We start from the raw sequence: 19,879 nt of genomic DNA on the forward strand, positions 1-19,879 counted from the left end.
GAAGTAGATCTCCACGTATTTTTCTGTTTTATTTCACAGTAATGTAGCTAAGAATAGACCTTATAGCCAAGAAGGCCGTAAGAGGAATGTGGTTTATTCAAAGTACAAAATGTTTTGGAAAAGTGAAAAAAAAAACTGATCCGTAACAGTTCACTGGAACACTCGATACTACTACTACTCGAGCAAGAGTAATAAAAAAAAAAAAAGGAACCAGAAGTTTGATAGGAATTGACCCCATTTAGTTTTATTACTGACAATAATGCAGGGTGGGCAGTTACAGTAAGTTGCACCCATTGTGTATCCATCCATCGTCTGTCATTTCCCTAGCAACTCCACACTCGCTGACTCAGTACTGCACCTTTCATTCACTGAACTGCTGCTCCCTTCACATGCATGTGAATAAGCACCTTCTGAAAGCATCAGTCCCTTGTTGTGTGTCACTCTGTCACTCTGTCAGTCCTCAGTTCTGGGTGGCTGATGGAGGGAGGAAGGGGGAAGTGAAGGAGAGATTTTCCTCTCCATCAGCAGAGTTCTGGTCCCTTTGGCAGACGCACTGCCACTCTGGTTTTCTCTCCCGGAATGGTGTGTGTGTGTGTTTTGCATGTTGCGTGTGTGTATGTGTCAGCCCAGTCCAGAGCTGTGGTTGAAGGGGCAGACAGGGAGACGGGTTTAGGTTTGCTGGCCTGGTCAGTTGAGGAAGTGGAGACACGATTCCATGTCTGACCCGTCTGTCAATCATCCTGGCTGCTGAAATGATCTACGATTCAGCTTTGTGTATCACAGCATCCACATGTCATCAGACAAGTTTAAGGAAACTATTTATTTTTCCACACTGTTATGTGCTAAGAGACCCTGCTAGATCGTAGTTGTTAAAAAAAGACTTGTTTGACAACCAGCTCCTGCAGCACGCTCTTAAGATGGCTGACATGAAACAAAAGTTCCTTTACAGAGGAAGCAGTAACTCTAAAACTATGTTCCCTGCAGTTTCTCTCCACTCACAAAGTCTACCTCTGGTCCAGACGTTATATATGGAGCGTAGATTTCTATTTTTAGACAGGTTTACTGAAGTTGAGCTATTTTACTTTAAAGTTTATTATTTTTGTGGAAAATGCAAAGTGTGTGTGTGTGTAGATCCTGAAGCTATGGGGGAGGTCTTCAGGCCCAGGTCACATTTTGAGGAGATGAGATCATCGTGTGTGGTGCCGGACTCTGGCTGTGGGCTGTGTTGTTGGCAGAGTGAATGGCCACAACCCGAAACCATATGGGAAAGCCTTTGCCCTACTTTAGGGCTTTGCTGAAGTTTGAACAAATGGGCTTCTACCTGCTAAACAGCTCACCGGCTAGAAATGACGATTTCACTTGTGAACTGGTCAAACTGGTTGATCTTCTTTTACATGTTTTTTTGGTGTCTCCGTTTACATTTAACCAAGCTGTGAAGCCCATTTATTCTTTATGTCAGCAAGGCCCTCCTCTATGAGAGAGCTTACACATGGGAGGCAACATATTGGAGATATGTGCCTGTAGTCCGGAAATTCAGATCAAGTTTTTCCTGTTACTGTGTATTTATAAGACAACTGTTTGACGGACATTTCCTTGATTCATTCCTGCTCTGAAATCTAAACAATTTTAACTAAAAGAGAGAAATCAACAGCAGAACAATCCTGAAGTTTTTTTAGAAAATACCGCCCTGGTCTTTGGAGCAAATAAAAGCAAATCTTCAGAAGACCTGAGTAGCTTGTTTGTAAAGTATCTGTTTTCATTGTGAATCATATGGCCTCGTACTATGACCTATTTCTAACGTGATAGGAAGTGGTTTTAGCCAGACACCTCTGACACACCTCTCTTGCTCATAAGCATTTGATGTTTGGTATGATGCAAGTCATGACTTATTTAATTTTTTTCCCACTTGCTTTCAATGTCAACGTTTCCATTGATGTAATTGATTTAAGTGTTGAAGAAGAGCCAAAAATAGCAAGACTGATGTAAACATTTTTGTACAACTGTACCTCACAGTAAAGTCAATTTTTTTCATTGAGATAAACTGGACTTAGTAACTACAATATAACCTCCTAGCTGTTGCACATTTATGTTAAACCTCTCTTGCTAAGTTCCCCGTCTCCTCCATTCCATCATGTCTCACAACTTCAGACAGGAAGTTCCTATCATCCGGAACCCTCTTTAACAGGAAGCGTCTACGACACGGGAAGCAGCAGCAGCAGTTCTCGCTGCCCCTAGCTCAGAGTTTCGAGGGGCGTGGAGAGACCCAAGTATTGTATTGTTTTTCAGGAAGTGCAGAGGAGTAACTGGCCATTCTGTCTGCTGATCCATTGTTTATCTCTTAGTTATGGGTTCCACCGCTTTATTCCTCAGCTATATTTGGTCAGGCTGGGTGGCATTGTGAGTCTTGGGAAAAGCTGGCATTACTGGGTTTAAGTTGCTGCATCATACGCACACGTCATTCATCTCAAACACACACACACACACATAGACGAAGTTCTAACTCTAATCATGTCATGCAGAATCATATTAAAGAGTAGAACATGCTGTTCCTTAGAGGCCTAATACAGCTTACATGTAGCAACATGCTGCAGGCCACTTCGGGGTCTAATAATGGTACTGTGACCACACCACAAGCTGGAGTTTGATGTGGGACCCATCTAGACATGGGTGGAGCAGCTTGAAATGGCTTCAATCTGGTAAAACACCAGACCACAAGAGGAGCAAAACTGGTGCCTGAAAACCTAATCCTAACTCTTCTGGTTGTGTTTCTTTTACTCTATTGTGAGTCTTGTTCTTCTGCCTGTAACTGTGATTAAGCTAATGTTAACGCATGGAAGCGTTTGACCAGATTTTCTGCCTTTGCTTATAATGGCTGTCATCTGTTACAATCAACTACTGCATACTGAATCAATTACAAAAATTGTTTTCCCTCGCAACCAACACTGCCACCACTGTATTTCCACTATGCTGTTGTCATGCAACACAAGTTAGTTTGTTTCCACTGAAGTTGATGATGGCTTTGCCGTTATTTCCTCCACCAAGGAGGTTATGCTTCTGTCCGTGGTTGGTTGTTTAATTGTCTGTCTGTTAGTTTGCAGAATACAGAAAAACTACTGAATGGATTGCTAGAGAACTTGGTGTAAGGATTTGATATTGGTCAGGAAAGAACCATTTTTTTCAGAAGAAATTTTCTTTTCTTTCTGTACCATTACGATCAACCTCTGTATTGAATTCTATATAAAAAAAAAAAAAAATTAAAACTCATGGATATTGATGAAACAATTTAGACATCTTGATGGGACTGGCAGTTACGAGTGTGTGTGCAATTTGGTGCAGATCCAAATAAAAATCTGGATCTAGTGAACTTAAATGTGGTCTCATAATCGGATTGTTAGTTCTTCTATTTTATCATCTTCTATATTTAAATGTGTAATTTGGTTAGGTCTGTCATTGTTAAGTAGTCAGTCTGAAACTCAATGATGTTCAGTGTAAATATGCTGTATTACAGTGAAAAGCAGCAAATCCCTTATGTTTGCGTTGCTTGAACAAAATGATTTGATGCTTGATTTATTATTTAGGAATCAACAGTTAAGATAAAGTACTGCCATATCATTCTGTTTAACACAATAAAGAATATAGATCTTCATGGTGTACATTCATGAGATGCTTCAGTATGACCGTATCATCAGAGCATTCAACATTTTGAATCTAAGTTCCAGCCGCTTTAAGCACTGTTGATGCCATTATTGTACCTCAAAGAATCAATTCTTTGTTAACTATTCGGTTGAGTTAAGCTCAAGGGGTTTAAGTGTAGTCGGTGGGATATAGTGGCAGCTTGAAGCATGGCCAAGCATAGAAGAGGAACTGTGTAGAGACGCAGTTGCATTCATTCACTGCCAACATCATGTGATCTCACCAAAGCATTTGTTCACATTCAGGACAACAACAAACAGTGATTATTTGGTCACTAAATACCATTGATGTTTTGCCTCAAGATTACAACTACAGTGATCATATAGCTCATTACCCTCCTGCGGGGTTCACCAGTTGATCCTGTAATTAAAGAGCCTATCAATATATTGGCCTTAAGGTCCATGATTTATTTTAGTTGTCTGTGTTGAAAGTGTCTGCCAGTGAACTTGTGAGCATGTCCATGTGAAGGTTTGATGAGTTTTGTATGCTGGCCTGCTGTGGTCCTCTGTGAATGTGGGAACCGTTTTTTGGCAGTTGGACTATTGAGAGTCCTTTTGTGAGTGTATCCCTGCTGTAGTGAGGTGTCAGTGTCGAAGGCTTGGCAGAGCCTGTGGAAAAGTTTAACTGAAGCTCTTTTGAGCAAGACTTTTAAAGGATTGCAGAAGAACCTCCATGTTATAGTAGTAAGACCAAGTGCAAGCAAAAGTCGAGTTTGAACCTTTTTTTTACATCAAGAACCATGAATTATTCTCTGAGAAATTTGGGTCCCTGCCTCCTGATCTGAATCTGCACCGGAATTTAATGACTTCTTCCATGACCCATATTGCATCCTTTCACCAAGTTTCATGATAATCTGTTCTGTAGGTTTCCTGGTATCCTGCTTACTGACAAACAAATGCTGTAAACATAACCTCCTAGGTGTAGTTAACTGTATAGAGTACAGACACAAAGAGACACAAAATTTAATTGAACATCTCATTTTGTGTACACCATAACACTGTTCCCTCTCACATGTTTGTTTATTTGTTCATGTTTGTGCAAGGCCTAACATTTAATGTCATTTTAAAGTATATAATTTATACTTTCATGTCTCTGCCCCACTTGCTTGTTGAGACACACAACTCGTAAACTCCACTGTTCTCAAGACACTCCCCTAGTTTGGTTTGTATGGAGATGTGTGTGTATGTTTGTGTGTGCGTTGAAGGAGGATATGATACTTTATTCTTGTGCGTCTGGCTCTGTTGAAGTAGAAATATTTAAGGGAGCAGGCTGCCAGAGGAGACCGCTCACCACCGAAAGGAATCAGTTAAAACAGCATCTGACGTCATGAAATGGTCACTGGCTATTCATACTCACAGCATGCACACCCTACAGAATGCTAAACCACCCTGCTGTCTGTTTGTGACCTATTTCTCTCTTCTTCTTTACCTCTCACTCTTTCTTCACTCTTGTTCTTCCATAGGTACCTGTTACAGCACCCGCATTTCATAAGAATGCAGATCAGACCACGTTTCTCTCTGGACATGGTTTGGCAAGCTGTCGCTCCATTTCCTCATACCTGCTGAGCCTTGCAGCCAATTAGATCACTCACCAATGGGCATGTTCGAATACGAATGATGCAGTGACATGTTTAGCATTCCCCCCATGCTAGCGTGGTCTGGGCTTTGCAGAGATTTCCAAGGATTTTGTTCTCTTGGCTGCAATATTTGTTTAGTAAAGATGATCAAGACAGTACTGGGCACTGTGGGCAGCACTGAGCAGTGAGACTCTCTGGAGAAAGAGCACCAAACAACGTTTTACTGAGCCTCAGACCTGGAACAGTGGTAGCTTTGTACCCTTTAGCACAATTGATATATTTAGAATAAATCTACAGATTTACACATTATGTACCTACATGATAAAGACAAAAGTTTACATACACATAAAATAATTTGTGCTATATATATATATATATATATATATATATATATATATATACACACACACACACACGAAGAGTAAAAAAAAAAAAGAGCAAGCATGACATCCCAGAAATTTAGAGGGTAGGAGCCTTGTCTGAGCAAGTTCAAGTCAACTGAAGATAACATATTCTGGTCTCTGATAAGAAAAAAATACTATCTCTTTCATCAAGAGGCAGCGGCTCTTGCCTCATACTTCCCTGAAATACTATCTGAAAGTGAAATTTTGTTTGTACAAATAGAAAATAAAGGTTAGTTGTTATATTGATGCAAATTGGTAGAGAGCAAAAGAAAAGTTTTTAGTAATACAAGAACATGCATGTTAATCTAGGAAGCCAGGCATGCTGGAGCAGAGGAATTGAAAATAGGTCAACATTCCGTCTTAAGGAATCTCAATCAGACCCTGTGTGTCTGTTGTGCACCCTAACTCTAATCATGCCTAACACCACTGTATCAAATTCACCCTGCAACTGCTTTTGGTAGACCCAATCTCCTATTTAACATGCACTGTATCCACTTCCCCTGTGGTGGCCTTTTGTTGAGTCTCTGTGTGTGTGTATCTGTCTTTCTGTAGCCATGGGAGCATGTGCATCATGAAGGGGGGAGAAAAAGAGTGCTATTCTGTTACCGTATCAGTGCAATAAACCTCTGGCTGGGTTAGCATGAGCCTGAGGCCTGGAGAGTAACCCTGGTCCTCTCTGTCTGCTATGCAGAGAAAACGGCTGTCCCAACCTCATTTATCATCACTGACCTATGCTCTCTCTCTCTCTGTCTCTCTCTCTGTCTCTCTCTCTCTCTCGCTCGCTCTTTCTTTCTGTCTCTCTCTCTGTCTCTCTCTCTCTCTCTCTCTCTCTCTCTGTCTCTATCTCTCTCTTACTCACACACACACATACTGATCAAGAGAATGAGGGGGGAAAAGGTCTTCAAGGAGGAAAAAGAAGAGAATGAAAAGAAAGAGATGGATGGCAAGAGAGTGATGGGGGGGCAAGAGGGGACAACGAGTTGCAGATGCTCACCCACCCCCCTAAAACCCCAAAGACACACCCACACACACCCGGTCCCACCCGGTCCCACCCCCTTCTGTGGTCTCAGCTGCTGTTTTAAAACAAGATTGAACCCCTGCACTATCCAGTTTCTTTGTTACCATGGTGATTTGTTGCTGTTGTTGACTCCAGTAAGGGTGCTGATAGATCTGCTGACTCAAAGGTGCACTCAGTTTTGTTGTTGCACCTCCGTGTGAGGTTTGCAACTCTGCACATTTCAAAGCTAGGTTTCAAAACATGAATAGTGGACAATGCTTAAAAATCGAGCCTGATGCGATGCTCCAAAATCATTTGCTGCTTTTATTCTGCGTGTGACTTCATCTAAATCATTCGGATTGATGTGGTAAAATATCAAGAGGTAAAACAGCTGTGGTAACTTTGCATTAGTCTGAATAAGTTGTTGATTTGTATCTGTGTTTGTTTTTGACTTGATCCAATTAAACTTAACATCCGTTTCTGTCCTCTGTTGTTTTTGCTAGGCCTTTGGAAATGCCAAGACAGCACACAACAACAACTCCAGCCGCTTTGGTAAATTTATCCAGGTTAACTATCTGGAGAGTGGAGTGGTCAGAGGGTGAGTAATTAAAACCGGCTCCATGTGTGTGTTTGTTTGTGTCTTTGCAATTAGCTACTTTCGACCAGGTCAAGTCTTTTGACGCATTGTCTTAAAGACCATACACATACCTTAAATTAGTTATGTTCTGTATCTTCCTCCTTTTGCTCGTCACCACGGTCGTCTACCTCTATAATCTCTTCCTCTTTGCTCGTTTTACTGCTGGTCATGTGGTTCCTCATCTGTGCAGTGTGTGTTTATGTTTGTGTGTGCACCGAAACTGTCAACCACTAGCATGTCCTTCCTTTTTTCTCAGCATTCAAACTCTGGTTAGTAGCTGCATCAAAGTCTGGTCGGCTGTGTCACTTCCTCAGTTCCTCATCAGAAGAGCGGAACAGCTGCTCAGTATAATGTCTTAAAAAAGACGACATATTATATTATACAAGGGTCCGGAGATGAATGGCTGTGGAGAACATTCTATACGCTATGTGGACTATAGACAGACAGGATGAGATTTTTCACACGGGTGTATATGCTGCGTTTTCACTCTATAAATAAAATATGATTTGAAGGGTGCAGATGCCTGTGGCGGCAGCTGCTAAGCTCCACAGTAAGTGGGCATCCCCGACCTGATTATCCCCTGATGTCACCAGGTCTCATTGTGCTCTATTGATTTTCTCACCCTGAGAATCGTTTGTAAACCAATCCTGAGAGTGTCTCATTGGCAGTTTGGGCTTTTCTGTGCTACAGAGTACAGTAGTTTTCAGAGTGTCACTATGAAACTTAAGTGAAAAATATAAGCTAATATTTGAAGCTTCTTGCTAAGGGTAGTTTTAACTTATTAGCCTGTCACACTGTCGTGTGTTTCTGTCCCAGTGTCAGTGCTTATAACGTGGCTGTGTCATGTGATGTACAAAACTGTCACTAAGATGAAATGACCTTGTCTGAAAATAACTTATACTTATTCATGTTAATGATGCTTTATGTTAGATCACCATTTCTTATATCATGGGCCATTGGACATTTTCATGGTAAGGCTTAATAGTAATAACAATATTTATTTGTATTTTATTCTATCTTTATCTTTAACAATAATTTTTGTTCTCTCCATTAATGTTATTATTCGGTCAACCTTAAAGTGAAATCACTTAGATCAGTAGTTCCCAAACGAGGAAGCTTCTTTTTTTTTTTTTTTTTGAAAAAGCATAATTATTACAAAAGACAAAAGCTATTAGATAATTTTACAACAGTGCAAATAACCATGCAATTAAAAAAACACATCTGCTTTCCATGTACCTTCTGTACTCACATGACCCTTCAGGTGGTTATGACTGATTAGTGGCAGTATCAGTTGCAGCAGATCAGTTATAGCAACACAGGAAACGTACACTATTTTTTGTATGTGGTGCAACTAGCTTAAATCAATATCCTTTGTGTCCTTCAACCAGCTCCTGTAATAATATGGCTTTTATGTCCCTTTCACTGTTATTTCTGGGGTTGGTAGTTGGGAACGTCCGACTTGGACAATATTAAATGGAAATATTAAAAACTAAAACACCTCACATAGTTACCTCCAGGATACGTGTTCAAGAAAACCTCTGCTTCACACCAGTAAAGTATTCAGAGGATCACTGCAGCCCTGCTCTGTAGACTTAACAAAGACTGCCTGTCTATCTCTCCATCTCCAGTGGCAGCCATTCAGACAGTCAATAGAGGAGATTAACAAAGGGAAGGCTGCTGTTCCACTCTGCTCTGCTTTCTGAGCAGACCAACTCACTGACGGACGGGATGTTTTTATGCTCTCTCTCTCTCACACTGACTCTCTGTGCGTCTAATCCTTCCTCACTGGGACTGAGCGTAATGGAGCAGGACCATGACAAGCAACTCCCACTTTAGTGGAGGTGTAAAAAGGAGCTGGTGTATGAGTGACAGATGCCTGAGAGCTAACGTACTGTATGAGTGTGTTACTGTTCACTAATCAGCTAGTAGGGGTTTTATAAAGCCTTTGCGACAACTGATGTCTGACGAGATATGTTCAAAAAGTATTATCAGCTTAATATGAATTCCTGCCAGTCACTCAGGACATGCCAAAAGGCTGTGTCCTGTCTAAACATCAAATACATTTTCACCATAGCCAAGGAGGATATTTTTCCATTGGGGTTTGTCTGTTTCTAAGTTACTTTGCAGTCTTGCTAATTGTGGTAGGGTGGGGGCATTAGCCAAGGAAGAATAATCGAGGGGATCAAGGGTTTTCTTTTTTACCTTCTTTAAAATGGTGAGATAGGGCCTTTGCCTCGGCAGAGGTATGCACTCTACCCTTCTAGTTAAACATATTCTGAACTTACTCTGTTAAAGATTAATCGTAACTATTCTTATGTTATGATCAAATGGTATTTCTTGGCGTATCTGTGGTCTTAGTCAACTAAAATAAATCCCAACATCGTTAATTCACTTCATAACAGTGAAAATTTAAAATGACCACCAGTGGATCAGTGCAGTAGATGCACAGTGCGTCTGTAGTTGAGGCATCAGTTTTAGCAGATGGACACTGCAACCTTTCTCACAGCACAGTTCTATTCTTAGTGTATCGTGACGACTGGCGTCAGTGTTGTATTTGCTTTGATATAGAAAAAAACCACTCTGACTGATTTGCAGTCTGATTTAGACAACCTAACGACCTTGGCCTGGAGTAGTGGGTAAATACAGCTACTTTTAAAACGGCATCTCTCATGACTGCAGAGGTCTGACAGGATAAAGCTTACGGTACCTGTATCATTTTTACTATACAATGGAGTTAAATAAATTAACACCAGAGTCGTCTGGTTTTTGCTGCGTGTCTGTCTGTGTGTTGCTATGTGTGTGATGTGCATGGGACCCTATCTGAAAGCTTTGTTCACTCTTTGATTGATCCGGCCATCTGTCCTCATTTCCCCCTCCTGCTCCTCCCCTCGTTGTTTATTACCAACCCACTTTCACATGTGACCCGAAAAAATCCACGTACTCACAGAGAGACAGCGCGGAGTGACCCATAGTGTTAATTGATTAATCCTCTTTGTTTTTTTCTTCATCCACTTTTCTCTTGTCCTCTTTTCTGTCCTCCTCATCTTTCTTCTCCTTTATTTAGGGCTGTGGTGGAGAAGTATCTCCTGGAGAAGTCTCGGCTGGTCTCCAGAGAGAAGAACGAGAGGTGAGGAGAGACGGGCAGGGTCTTAACCCCTGACCCCCACTGACCTTCATGGGGCCCTTTGTACAAACATGGGGAGTTTCTTTGCAGGAGCCTCTGACAGTTGGATCAGCTGAAGGCTGCTGTCTTTAGTCTTTACACTTGTACACCCATACACATACTCACATGTTGTTGCTGTCAGACTTGTCATAAATCAATTATATCAGTTAGCCTTTACCTTTGTCAAAAAATAAAAATGCTTAACTAAGTAGTATTAAATAGAGCTTGTGACAAAATCTTGTGGTACTCAGAATTTCCTTCACAAAATATAGTTTGTTTTGGCCCTGTGAATCCAGTTTTGTCTGAGTTAAAAATTACCTTGCAACACAAACAAATGATAAAGGGGAAAAAATCCCTCTCCTGTCAGTCATTCCTAAGAGACACCGCCTCATTGGTCATGTCGTCACGTTGCTGTTACTCACAGTGACATTCACTCTGTTCACTGAGACACAGTCTGTAAGTAAAGAGAGAAAATCCTCCACTGTGTTTTCAACTTCTGTGTGATATAATCACTGAAGAATGAATCATTACAACTGGGAAACCAACAGAGCACCCTAACCCGTCCAATATAAAAGAGCAAAGCCTTACCCATAACACTGTGCTTTAACTGTTACTGACACAGGAAGACTTTTCCAATAATCACAAGTTTTGTTTTATCTTTTCTAGTTTATATTGCTACAGATACACAAAAACATTCATGAGTGTTGCTCTGTAATCCTGTTATCTACCACTAAACAGCTCAGCCGACCTGGTTGATGCTTTGTTTAAAAACACAAAGTAGTTTTTTGGTTAGCGTTATTATTCAGCCGCTTCCTTTACAGATTTCTCCAGCTGGTTTTGATAAATGAAATCACCTTTCATTGACAAACCTGCCGCTGTATCCTCCAGGCTATAACCAGTGTACTGTCAAAAACAAGCTGCTGTTGACAGAGCTTCTTGCCTGTCGAGTCAGGGAGGAAATCTACTGTATGATGTCATCGTTTCTTATTAATAGGTGTGGGAAATCATTGCTCTCATAGGCTGTCACCTGAGTATCTACTGTCCCTTCCCATTGATACTACGAGTGGAAACTGAGATTCATGTCACTGCCCTCCATTGTCTTCTGTCTATTAGCTTTTTACAATGAGTTTTATCAGTAAACGACCCCTCATTTGTGACCACAAACATACCAGATAATAAGACAAACAAGATGATGGAAGCACATATGAATTAGTTTATCCAATGAAGTGTTTGACTTTACATGTATTACCATGTTTTTTTTTCCAGGAACTACCATGTGTTTTACTACCTGTTGTTGGGAGCCTCAGAGGAGGAGAGAAAGGAGTTTAAGCTGCTGCCGCCTGAAGAATACTTCTACCTCAAGCAGGTACAGTGCTGCGCTTCTGTTGCGTCACATCCAGCAGTTTACACCTATCCATTATTTGTATCCCTTTATATGACTAGTGCAGTGCCTGTTCTAAAAATGACTGTTTGACTGATGGGCTGTTCGCTTGGCCTGTGGTGATGCTGGTTTCAGCTTATTTTCTAAAACTGTTAAAATTATCCACAGAACCCCACAATGATTTGTTCACTTGTTTATTCAAAGTTTACAGAGCCCCAAACTGGAAAATCAGTTGTTATTGCTGTTGTCATGATCGACAACATCACTTTCGTGGAGTATCAGCCGGCGCGGCTACAGAGCACTGGTCGCCTGTTTATTTAAAAAATCACAGCAAATGGGACACAATACTGGCAAGTGTGAAGCCGATAAGATGAAAGGCTTTCGAGATATGCGAGCTACATACAGACAGAGATTTCTGGAGTTAGTAGATAGATTTATTCTACACTGTTTAGTCTGATCTATCTTATAAATATTCACTACTACAGCTCAAACCTGTTGTAATTCACTGTTCGTAGACCTGTTATTCATTCAGACTGTCAGGCTTCTGAATAAGCTGCTGTACACAGGCCCTGTTCAGCGCGCACATGTGAACTGCATGCTAATCGAGCTGTCTTTGTTGTCTCACTCGTTAATATGCCCCTCTATCTTCACCTCTCTCCTTTCATTCGCCTCTGATCTTCCTGTTTATTTTCCATTTCGTGTTATGCTTTCATTGTCTCATCTACATCGACTGCCCTACTAACTGTCTGTCTTTCCTTGCAGCAAAACTTTAAGATCGAGGATGAGGAAGATTTGCGTCATGACTTTGAAAGGCTGCAGCAGGCAATGGAGATGGTTGGCTTCCTTTCTGCCACCAAGAAACAGTAAGTGAACATGTCCAGTGTAATGCGGGAGCCTGCTATTCTTACCCCCTCAGTCCTTAAAAAGTTATTTTTGTCGAAGCATCGAGTCCTTTGACCAAAAATATAAATTACAACAAAGATACTCTTTAGCGAGTCTAACAAACGAATGTAGCAGTTTATTTGAGAGTGTGAGAGACAAGGCGTCTATTCATTTTTCACATAAATAGATGATGAGGCCGAAGAGGAGGAATGCAGTCGCTGCATGTTTCCTCTGACTGATGCTTAACTTTATCTAATTATTTTGATGACTATGTTGCAGGATCTTTTCTGTCCTCTCTGCCATCTTGTATCTGGGCAACGTGACCTACAGGAGGAAGTCAACCGGCCGAGACGAGGGATTGGATGTGGGACCACCAGAGGTCCTGTCCACGCTGTCTGATCTGCTAAAGGTAACACATTTGTGTGTGACTGTGAATCCATTTATTGCTTTGCCTGTGAGTTATGTCACTGTCAATGTTAAGAAAGTATACAAAAGCACGCACATCTAAACTTGATCTAAACACTTGGTGCTGGACAGAAGTGACGGAAACTTCCCACCTATCTGAGATGTCAAACTAATATGTTTTTGGAAGCCTCAACTGATTCCTGTCTTCTGACTGTTGTTAGCATTAACCTGTGGGTGCCTCTCTCAGGTTAAAGAGGAGCTGCTGGTCGAGGCGCTGACGAAGAGGAAAACAGTGACAGTCAATGACAAGCTGATCCTCCCATACAGCCATTCTGAGGTGAGCACCAGTCTCTGCAACTTGTCATAACTTGTGTCCTTCTGCTTATTCCTCTCTATTGATACATACTGTAGATCTCTTCTTGCAGTCAGCTCTCAACATTTGGACTTTTTAAATCCTCACACACATTTCTCTCTATTTGTCTTGTTTGTGTTTTGATATAGTCTCCTTCCAAAGACACACTGTCAAACTGCACCTCTTCTCTTATGCTCAGTTTTGTTCAAGTCTTTCTCACTGTTCATATCCTCCACTTCTTCTCTCATCAGGCTATCACAGCCAGAGACTCCATGGCCAAATCTCTGTACAGCGCCTTGTTCGACTGGATCGTCCTACGCATCAATCACGCACTGCTTAACAAGAAAGACATGGAGGAATCTGTTCCAGTGAGACTCATACGCTCTCACACTGACACACAAAATACATGGAAAGAAATATACATATGCACATTGTAAAAAACTGAATAATATATATCCTATATTCGGCTGGTGTCTTGTTTTCCAGTGCTTGTCCATCGGTGTCCTGGACATTTTTGGCTTTGAGGACTTTGCAACAAACAGCTTTGAGCAGTTCTGCATTAACTATGCAAACGAGCAGCTGCAGTATTACTTCAATCATCACATCTTCAATCTGGAACAGGTGAGATCATTGGTTTATGTCCCTCGTCCTAAAATAATCTAATGTGAAACTGAGGTCAGAAGATTTACTTCCCTGTAATTCAAACTTACAACTGTTTTCACTTCAGCGTGTTCTCCTGCTCCATAAATGACTAAAATGATGAATCATTGAAAGTTCTTGATCTCTGATAGGAGGTTAAGTCACATGGAAGTTATTTGTATCCCTCAAAGCTCAGGGCTATGATAAGAATACAAATGAAAGATGAATGATTTATTATCATATTTAATAATTTAGTCAAATGTCATACTGCTCAATCTTTTTGGCACACACAGTCAAAATATTCTCAGATTTCAGATTAATTGGTTAAATAATTCAGAAAGATCATCTCGACTTTTCCATTGAGCTGGTCCTTGAAATGCCCCGTCCTGTCTCCTGCAGGAGGAGTACCAAGCAGAGGGAATCACGTGGCACAACATCGACTACACAGACAATGTGGGCTGTATCCACCTCATCAGCAAGAAGCCCACTGGTCTGCTTTACCTGCTTGATGAGGAGAGCAAGTAAGACACAGCTACAGATGACTCGCTCTCTATTCATGTCCAAGTTTGTTTAAATTCTGTTGAAGCCTTTCCATTTATCTCTTTTCTTTCTTCTCTGTGTTCGTGCCCCAGCTTTCCACACGCCACAGACGAGACTTTATTGGCTAAATTCAAGCAGCAGCACCAGGGCAACAAATACTTTGTCCCCACAGCCGTCATGGAGCCCGCCTTCGTCATTCGCCACTTTGCTGGAAAAGTCAAATATCAGATAAAGGTAAGCAGGGGGATAGATAAGCCATAGGTGAGACATCAATAGTTGATTCCTTCAATTCAAAGGATTTTGTTGTGAATTTGTGTGGTGTAATTTACTCCATCTTTGGTGTCACCAGGATTTCCGTGAGAAGAACACAGACCACATGCGTCCTGACATTGTGGCGTTGTTGCGGAGCAGTGATCGTGCCTACGTTCGGCAGCTCATCGGCATGGACCCGGTTGCCATGTTTCGGTGGGGCATCCTGCGCGCCACCATCAGAGGCCTCGCTGCCTTCAATGAGGCTGGCCGTTCCTGGGCTGCCAAAACATCCGGTACGTTATCAGTGTACCACTGTCAGCCAGTCATGGGTCAAATTAAATTATAGTATTTTTGCCTCTTCTGTTATTGGCAGCATACACATTCCATCTGAGAATAACTTAAAACTACAATCATTGAAGAATAAATTTCTCTATGCGACAGAGATTTAGAGTTTTACTTTCAAGTACCATATCATAACTGTATCCTCAGACCACTTTTGCATTTCATAGCAAACCTCCTGACTGCTGCATTTTCTCTGCTGTGTGATAAGCCTGTCAGGTCAGCACCCAGAGGAATATGTTCAGAGTTCAGAAACGTGAGGCTTTAGGAGATTTTGAAGTTTTCGCTGCAATTCTCAATCCTCAAGACTATTTTTGTCCTCTCAGACACAGCCCAATGAGGAAGGCGCCTTTTTTATGTGGATTAGCAAGATTAAATTAAGAGGAAAAAAAGAAAACAACAGAAACTGCTGCAGTCATGTGCCTCTGATCAACCTCTATGGTGCCATACAGCCTGCTTATTATAAATACACTGTTTCACTTGTTATTGTGTGTTGTGTTTTAGGTTTTGTCCGTCCAGTCTCCAGAACTCCTTTAGGAGAGCTTCAGCGTTCCAATGCCCCAATAGAAAGAATGTACAAGTAAGTAATGTAAATAGCTGAATATGAAACTTGTCTCAATTGATCTTCTTGGTTTTGGTTTTCTAACTATCAGGTCTGTTTCCTTTGGAGGAGACGGTCGTCTATTGATCTTTGGGAGTCGGAGCAGACTGTCTTGTTCATTTTGTGTTCAATCTCTTTGTTACCCCTCACTGTCAGGAAACACACTGATTACATTCCCAGTTTGATGGTCCTTGCTGATGGTGAAGGAAATGTTTAAAATGGTTGGTGAACTGTGGACCTCCTCGTGTCTTTGGTACTGGATGAGATGATGAAGAATAACGTCCGAGGCCTTCTGCAGCTGTTTATCTGAATTATTAAATCTCATTTGAGCTGATTCCACAAAAACGCTAACTTTTAGCATCACCCTGAAAGGCGAATCTTCCTCCACCTCATTTAAGTCACCAACGTCCTCTCCACCCTTTGGTGACCCCAGTGTGTGCGGTTCTCTCCTCTCCCCTCCACAGACGAGCTTCTATGCTCGATTTCTACTTTGATCCCTCAGAGGAGCGCCCTCTAGAGGCCTTTGAAGACATCTTTGCTAGCTATGAGAGTAAGAAGTAAGTGAATTTGGTGGACAAGAGAAAAGGATTGAAGACATGAGGCCTGGCATGAAGGAAATGTGCTCTGTTTTGGGTAAAAGATACAGGTCTCCTTCAATCTCTGAGTTTGCTCCCATTGAAAACTTTTTTATAGCTGTTTAATGTAAATATTAATCTTTTTCCTTATTGGAAATTCAGTACACCAGTATAACACAGTACAGCAAAGATTTTACCTTGAGTTCTCCCTCTACCTTCACAGTAATCTCGTCTTTTCTCTAGCTCGCTCTCTCCTTCCTCACGTTTATTATTCCGGCTATAGAGCACAGGAAGGTGTTTGTACTGGCCTACTCTGATTAGGCACCCAGATTACTTACATAATCTACAGACCGCTGGAAACACACTTGTATTCATAGGCGTACAGGGAACCCAAGCAAAATAGACAAAGTAAATTAGAAGAGCCTACTCAGGAGGGAGAAAGACCATGGGGAATATTTTTAGATCAGTGGGTCCTCTGAACCTCGACTTTTCTACCTCCTGCTTTCAGATCTGAAACTGCTGGGTTATGATTCTGAGGACTGAATACCTTAAGTGATTGTTTAACCTTAAGCACATAATTGAATCATCCAGTCTGCTCCAGATCTGCAGTAACTGAGCAGTAGAAGCCAGATTCACTGTGACTCACGTACTGTATATGTTGCCCATTTCCTTCACTGCCTCGCCTCCTCTGTCTTTATGGTTATTCATGGTAAGTATCGAAAAGCATTGCATGGACAAGCTCTGGGACATGGAAAAAGTCCCTCATATTAACCTCATCAGACTCAGTGACCAGTGTAACACCAGCTCTATTAAAGGACCATGAATCCCTCCCCCAAAGAAATCACCAGTAACAACTTACAGCCACACAACCAGTAACAGCCCCAGCATGGAAACAGTTGGCCGACCACACTGAACGTCATCTAAGCTCTGCATGTTAACTACCACAGTGGCAGGGATATGGGCATGAATAAGACCCAACATGCCCCGGTGACTCTGTGTGTGTGTGTGTGTGTGTGTGTGTTTTTAAAAGGGATATGGCAGCATGGTTGGGTGGTCTTGTGGTTTCCACATACATAAACACAAACAGTGGGTTATTATACTTTGTGGGTTATTCTTCACGGATGAAGAAAGAGTGAAAGCTAAGGTTTCTCTTGATATCAGACCCCCAACTATCCTGCTGCGGTTGTTCCTCTTTTGGGTTTTTACAGTGGTGTGTTTTGGTCTAAGGTGTGCTAACAGGGATGTTCCATCCCTTCCCCCGCTTTATGGGTGTTTTTCTCCCTTTCCTTCCTCCTTTTGTCGGCTTTTCAAACCTTTCTCCTAATTTTCCCCTCCCTCCTCCCTCCTCCCCTCCCCATTCCCTCTCCACACTTGGTCTGTGTGGTTGCGGTGTGATCAGAGACATGCATGCGGAGATCATCAGCTCCATTAAGAACTTGCAGCTGGACGGCGAGGACCCGCGCAAGCTGCTGCAGTCCTGGGGTCGTCTCCGCTTCCCGCGACACGTCCTCCAGTGAGTCTGCAGACAGACGCGCCATCTGCTCTTCTCCAGATCAGTCCAGTCTAGTCAGGCTCAGGCAGAACAAGCCCCAGTTAGATTATAACAAACACAACATCGACTATCTTTGATGTATTTTATTGTATTTTCAGGTTTTGTTTAATAAGTTTAACTCAACCTGTCATGCATAGCTGTAGCTGTCATGTTTACAACCATTTCTCTGAATGGAACACTAACGTCTCATGTGATCGTCACACCAAACACACTCCTGCTCCAGTAATAATCATTACATGAGGGGCTCTGTTTGTAGATAGTGTGTAGTTTTCTTGAAGGCCATAGCCGAAACGCCTTGAATACATCACTTTGTTAACTGCTGCATGAACATCATCAGACGTCTCCAGGCATGTGAGGTCTTTCGTAGCATCTTGTGAAAATATGTGCCAGCGGCCTTCGCAGCATGTTAGAGTTTACAGCAAGTTCCTGCAGTCTGACACTTAGCAACATAAGCAACATGAACATAAATTCCTGGCTCTGTATGTGTTAGTGAAAACAAGAGTGCATGGCTGTCTGTATGGTGAGTATGATGTTTGTTTATATCTTGTCCTCCCATCATCATCCTCTACTCCATCATCATGTTCCGTCACTCGTTTGTGCCTTGCCTCTGTCCGTCATTCATCCTTCTTCCAGGTTCCAGCCTCGATTTATCACTGACTGACGCATGATGAAGTCGCCAGTCCCCACTAACCCACTTTCTCACACTAAACCAGATTCTCTTTTCCATCCCCCTGCCTCAGCTTTGAACACTTTACTCCATCTAACTTTTTTTTTTTCATCTTTTCTACAGGAAGAACAAGAGCACCAGACAGAAGCAGATCATCCCCAAGGTAAACCTGAGTTTAGTAAGATCAGAGATTAGGGACAAATAAAAAGAAAAATGCTGCTCTAGTCGTATAAAGCATTATGGTCAATTTAATTAGGAAAATCAATTCACTCTTGAATTATTGCTGTGCAGAGTTTGCTGGATTCTCGGTCACTGAAGTTCATTGTGGGTCTGACGCTGCACGATCGCACAACCAAGTCTCTGCTGCACCTGCACAAGAAGAAGAAGCCCCCGAGCATCAGTGCCCAGTTCCAGGTATAACACGTCAACTGATCATTATCGTCAGTATTTGATATATTAATATTCTCATTGTACACAAACACTCCCTCTAAACAGTCACCCTGATGATTCATGAAAACTCTTTTCTGTTTCCTTTAGACTTCTCTGACCAAACTCCTGGAGACTCTGAATAAAGCCGAACCTTTCTTCATTCGCTGCATCCGCTCCAATGCAGAGAAGGTGAGACTCAGTCTAATCATTTGATCTTAAATATCAAATCCTCAAATGTTCTTTCAGTTGATGGTGCATTGCTAGATGACCTCTTAAGTCTACTTGTATGCAGTATAATTTTATACACAAGTAAGTTGCACAATAAGAGAAAAAGGTAAAATAAAAACCTTAAGTATGAAAAAACACAAATGTCTTGAGCACGATTCACAGGTATAGTGAAGATGATCGTTTTTTTTATCTGGGTATCTAAATGGTAAGAGCATAACCAAATGTGCCTTTTGTGTGTCCTCCCTATGAGCAGAAGGAGATGTATCTGGACGAGGCCTTGGTGGTTCAGCAGCTGCGATACACAGGAATGCTGGAAACCGTTCGTATCAGGAGGTCAGGCTACGGAGCCAAGTACACATTCCAGGTACTGCAAAGTTACTCCTCTCTTAGGAGAATTTCACTTGATAATCACAATCTATGCATAATGTCACACCAGGCACAGAAGATGTAGTGTTTTGATGGTGTGTAGTGGAAACTACAGCCTGGTACATTGTCAACATAAAAGCTGGGCACTTCTGACTGCTTTTGCGTCTTTTTTTTCTTTCTTTTTTTCAAATCTGGAGATAA

General features: G+C 41.7%; 1 protein-coding gene across 6 annotated transcripts in view; it reads left to right on the forward strand.

The window, feature by feature from the left end:
- LOC128447635 (unconventional myosin-IXb) overlaps nucleotides 1–19,879 on the forward strand; it is a 55,079-nt gene that overhangs the window by 25,121 nt on the left and 10,079 nt on the right. For 3 of the 6 annotated variants that reach the window (XM_053429863.1, XM_053429865.1, XM_053429867.1), the window contains exons 5-21: nucleotides 7,174–7,268; nucleotides 10,372–10,434; nucleotides 11,737–11,836; nucleotides 12,614–12,714; nucleotides 13,013–13,142; nucleotides 13,386–13,475; nucleotides 13,742–13,858; nucleotides 13,977–14,111; nucleotides 14,529–14,650; nucleotides 14,762–14,903; nucleotides 15,019–15,214; nucleotides 15,765–15,840; nucleotides 17,836–17,949; nucleotides 18,779–18,818; nucleotides 18,947–19,069; nucleotides 19,193–19,273; nucleotides 19,566–19,676. In XM_053429863.1, the coding sequence (XP_053285838.1) occupies nucleotides 7,174–7,268; nucleotides 10,372–10,434; nucleotides 11,737–11,836; nucleotides 12,614–12,714; nucleotides 13,013–13,142; nucleotides 13,386–13,475; nucleotides 13,742–13,858; nucleotides 13,977–14,111; nucleotides 14,529–14,650; nucleotides 14,762–14,903; nucleotides 15,019–15,214; nucleotides 15,765–15,840; nucleotides 17,836–17,949; nucleotides 18,779–18,818; nucleotides 18,947–19,069; nucleotides 19,193–19,273; nucleotides 19,566–19,676 (1,836 nt within the window). Of the gene's footprint in view, nucleotides 1–7,173; nucleotides 7,269–10,371; nucleotides 10,435–11,736; nucleotides 11,837–12,613; nucleotides 12,715–13,012; nucleotides 13,143–13,385; nucleotides 13,476–13,741; nucleotides 13,859–13,976; nucleotides 14,112–14,528; nucleotides 14,651–14,761; nucleotides 14,904–15,018; nucleotides 15,215–15,764; nucleotides 15,841–16,325; nucleotides 16,419–17,835; nucleotides 17,950–18,778; nucleotides 18,819–18,946; nucleotides 19,070–19,192; nucleotides 19,274–19,565; nucleotides 19,677–19,879 lie in introns of all 6 variants that reach the window. The other 3 variants (XM_053429864.1, XM_053429869.1, XM_053429866.1) reach the window with 2 other exon arrangements.

The sequence above is a fragment of the Pleuronectes platessa genome, chromosome 9, assembly GCF_947347685.1.
Source record: "Pleuronectes platessa chromosome 9, fPlePla1.1, whole genome shotgun sequence".
In the NCBI taxonomy this organism is placed as follows: domain Eukaryota; kingdom Metazoa; phylum Chordata; class Actinopteri; order Pleuronectiformes; family Pleuronectidae; genus Pleuronectes; species Pleuronectes platessa.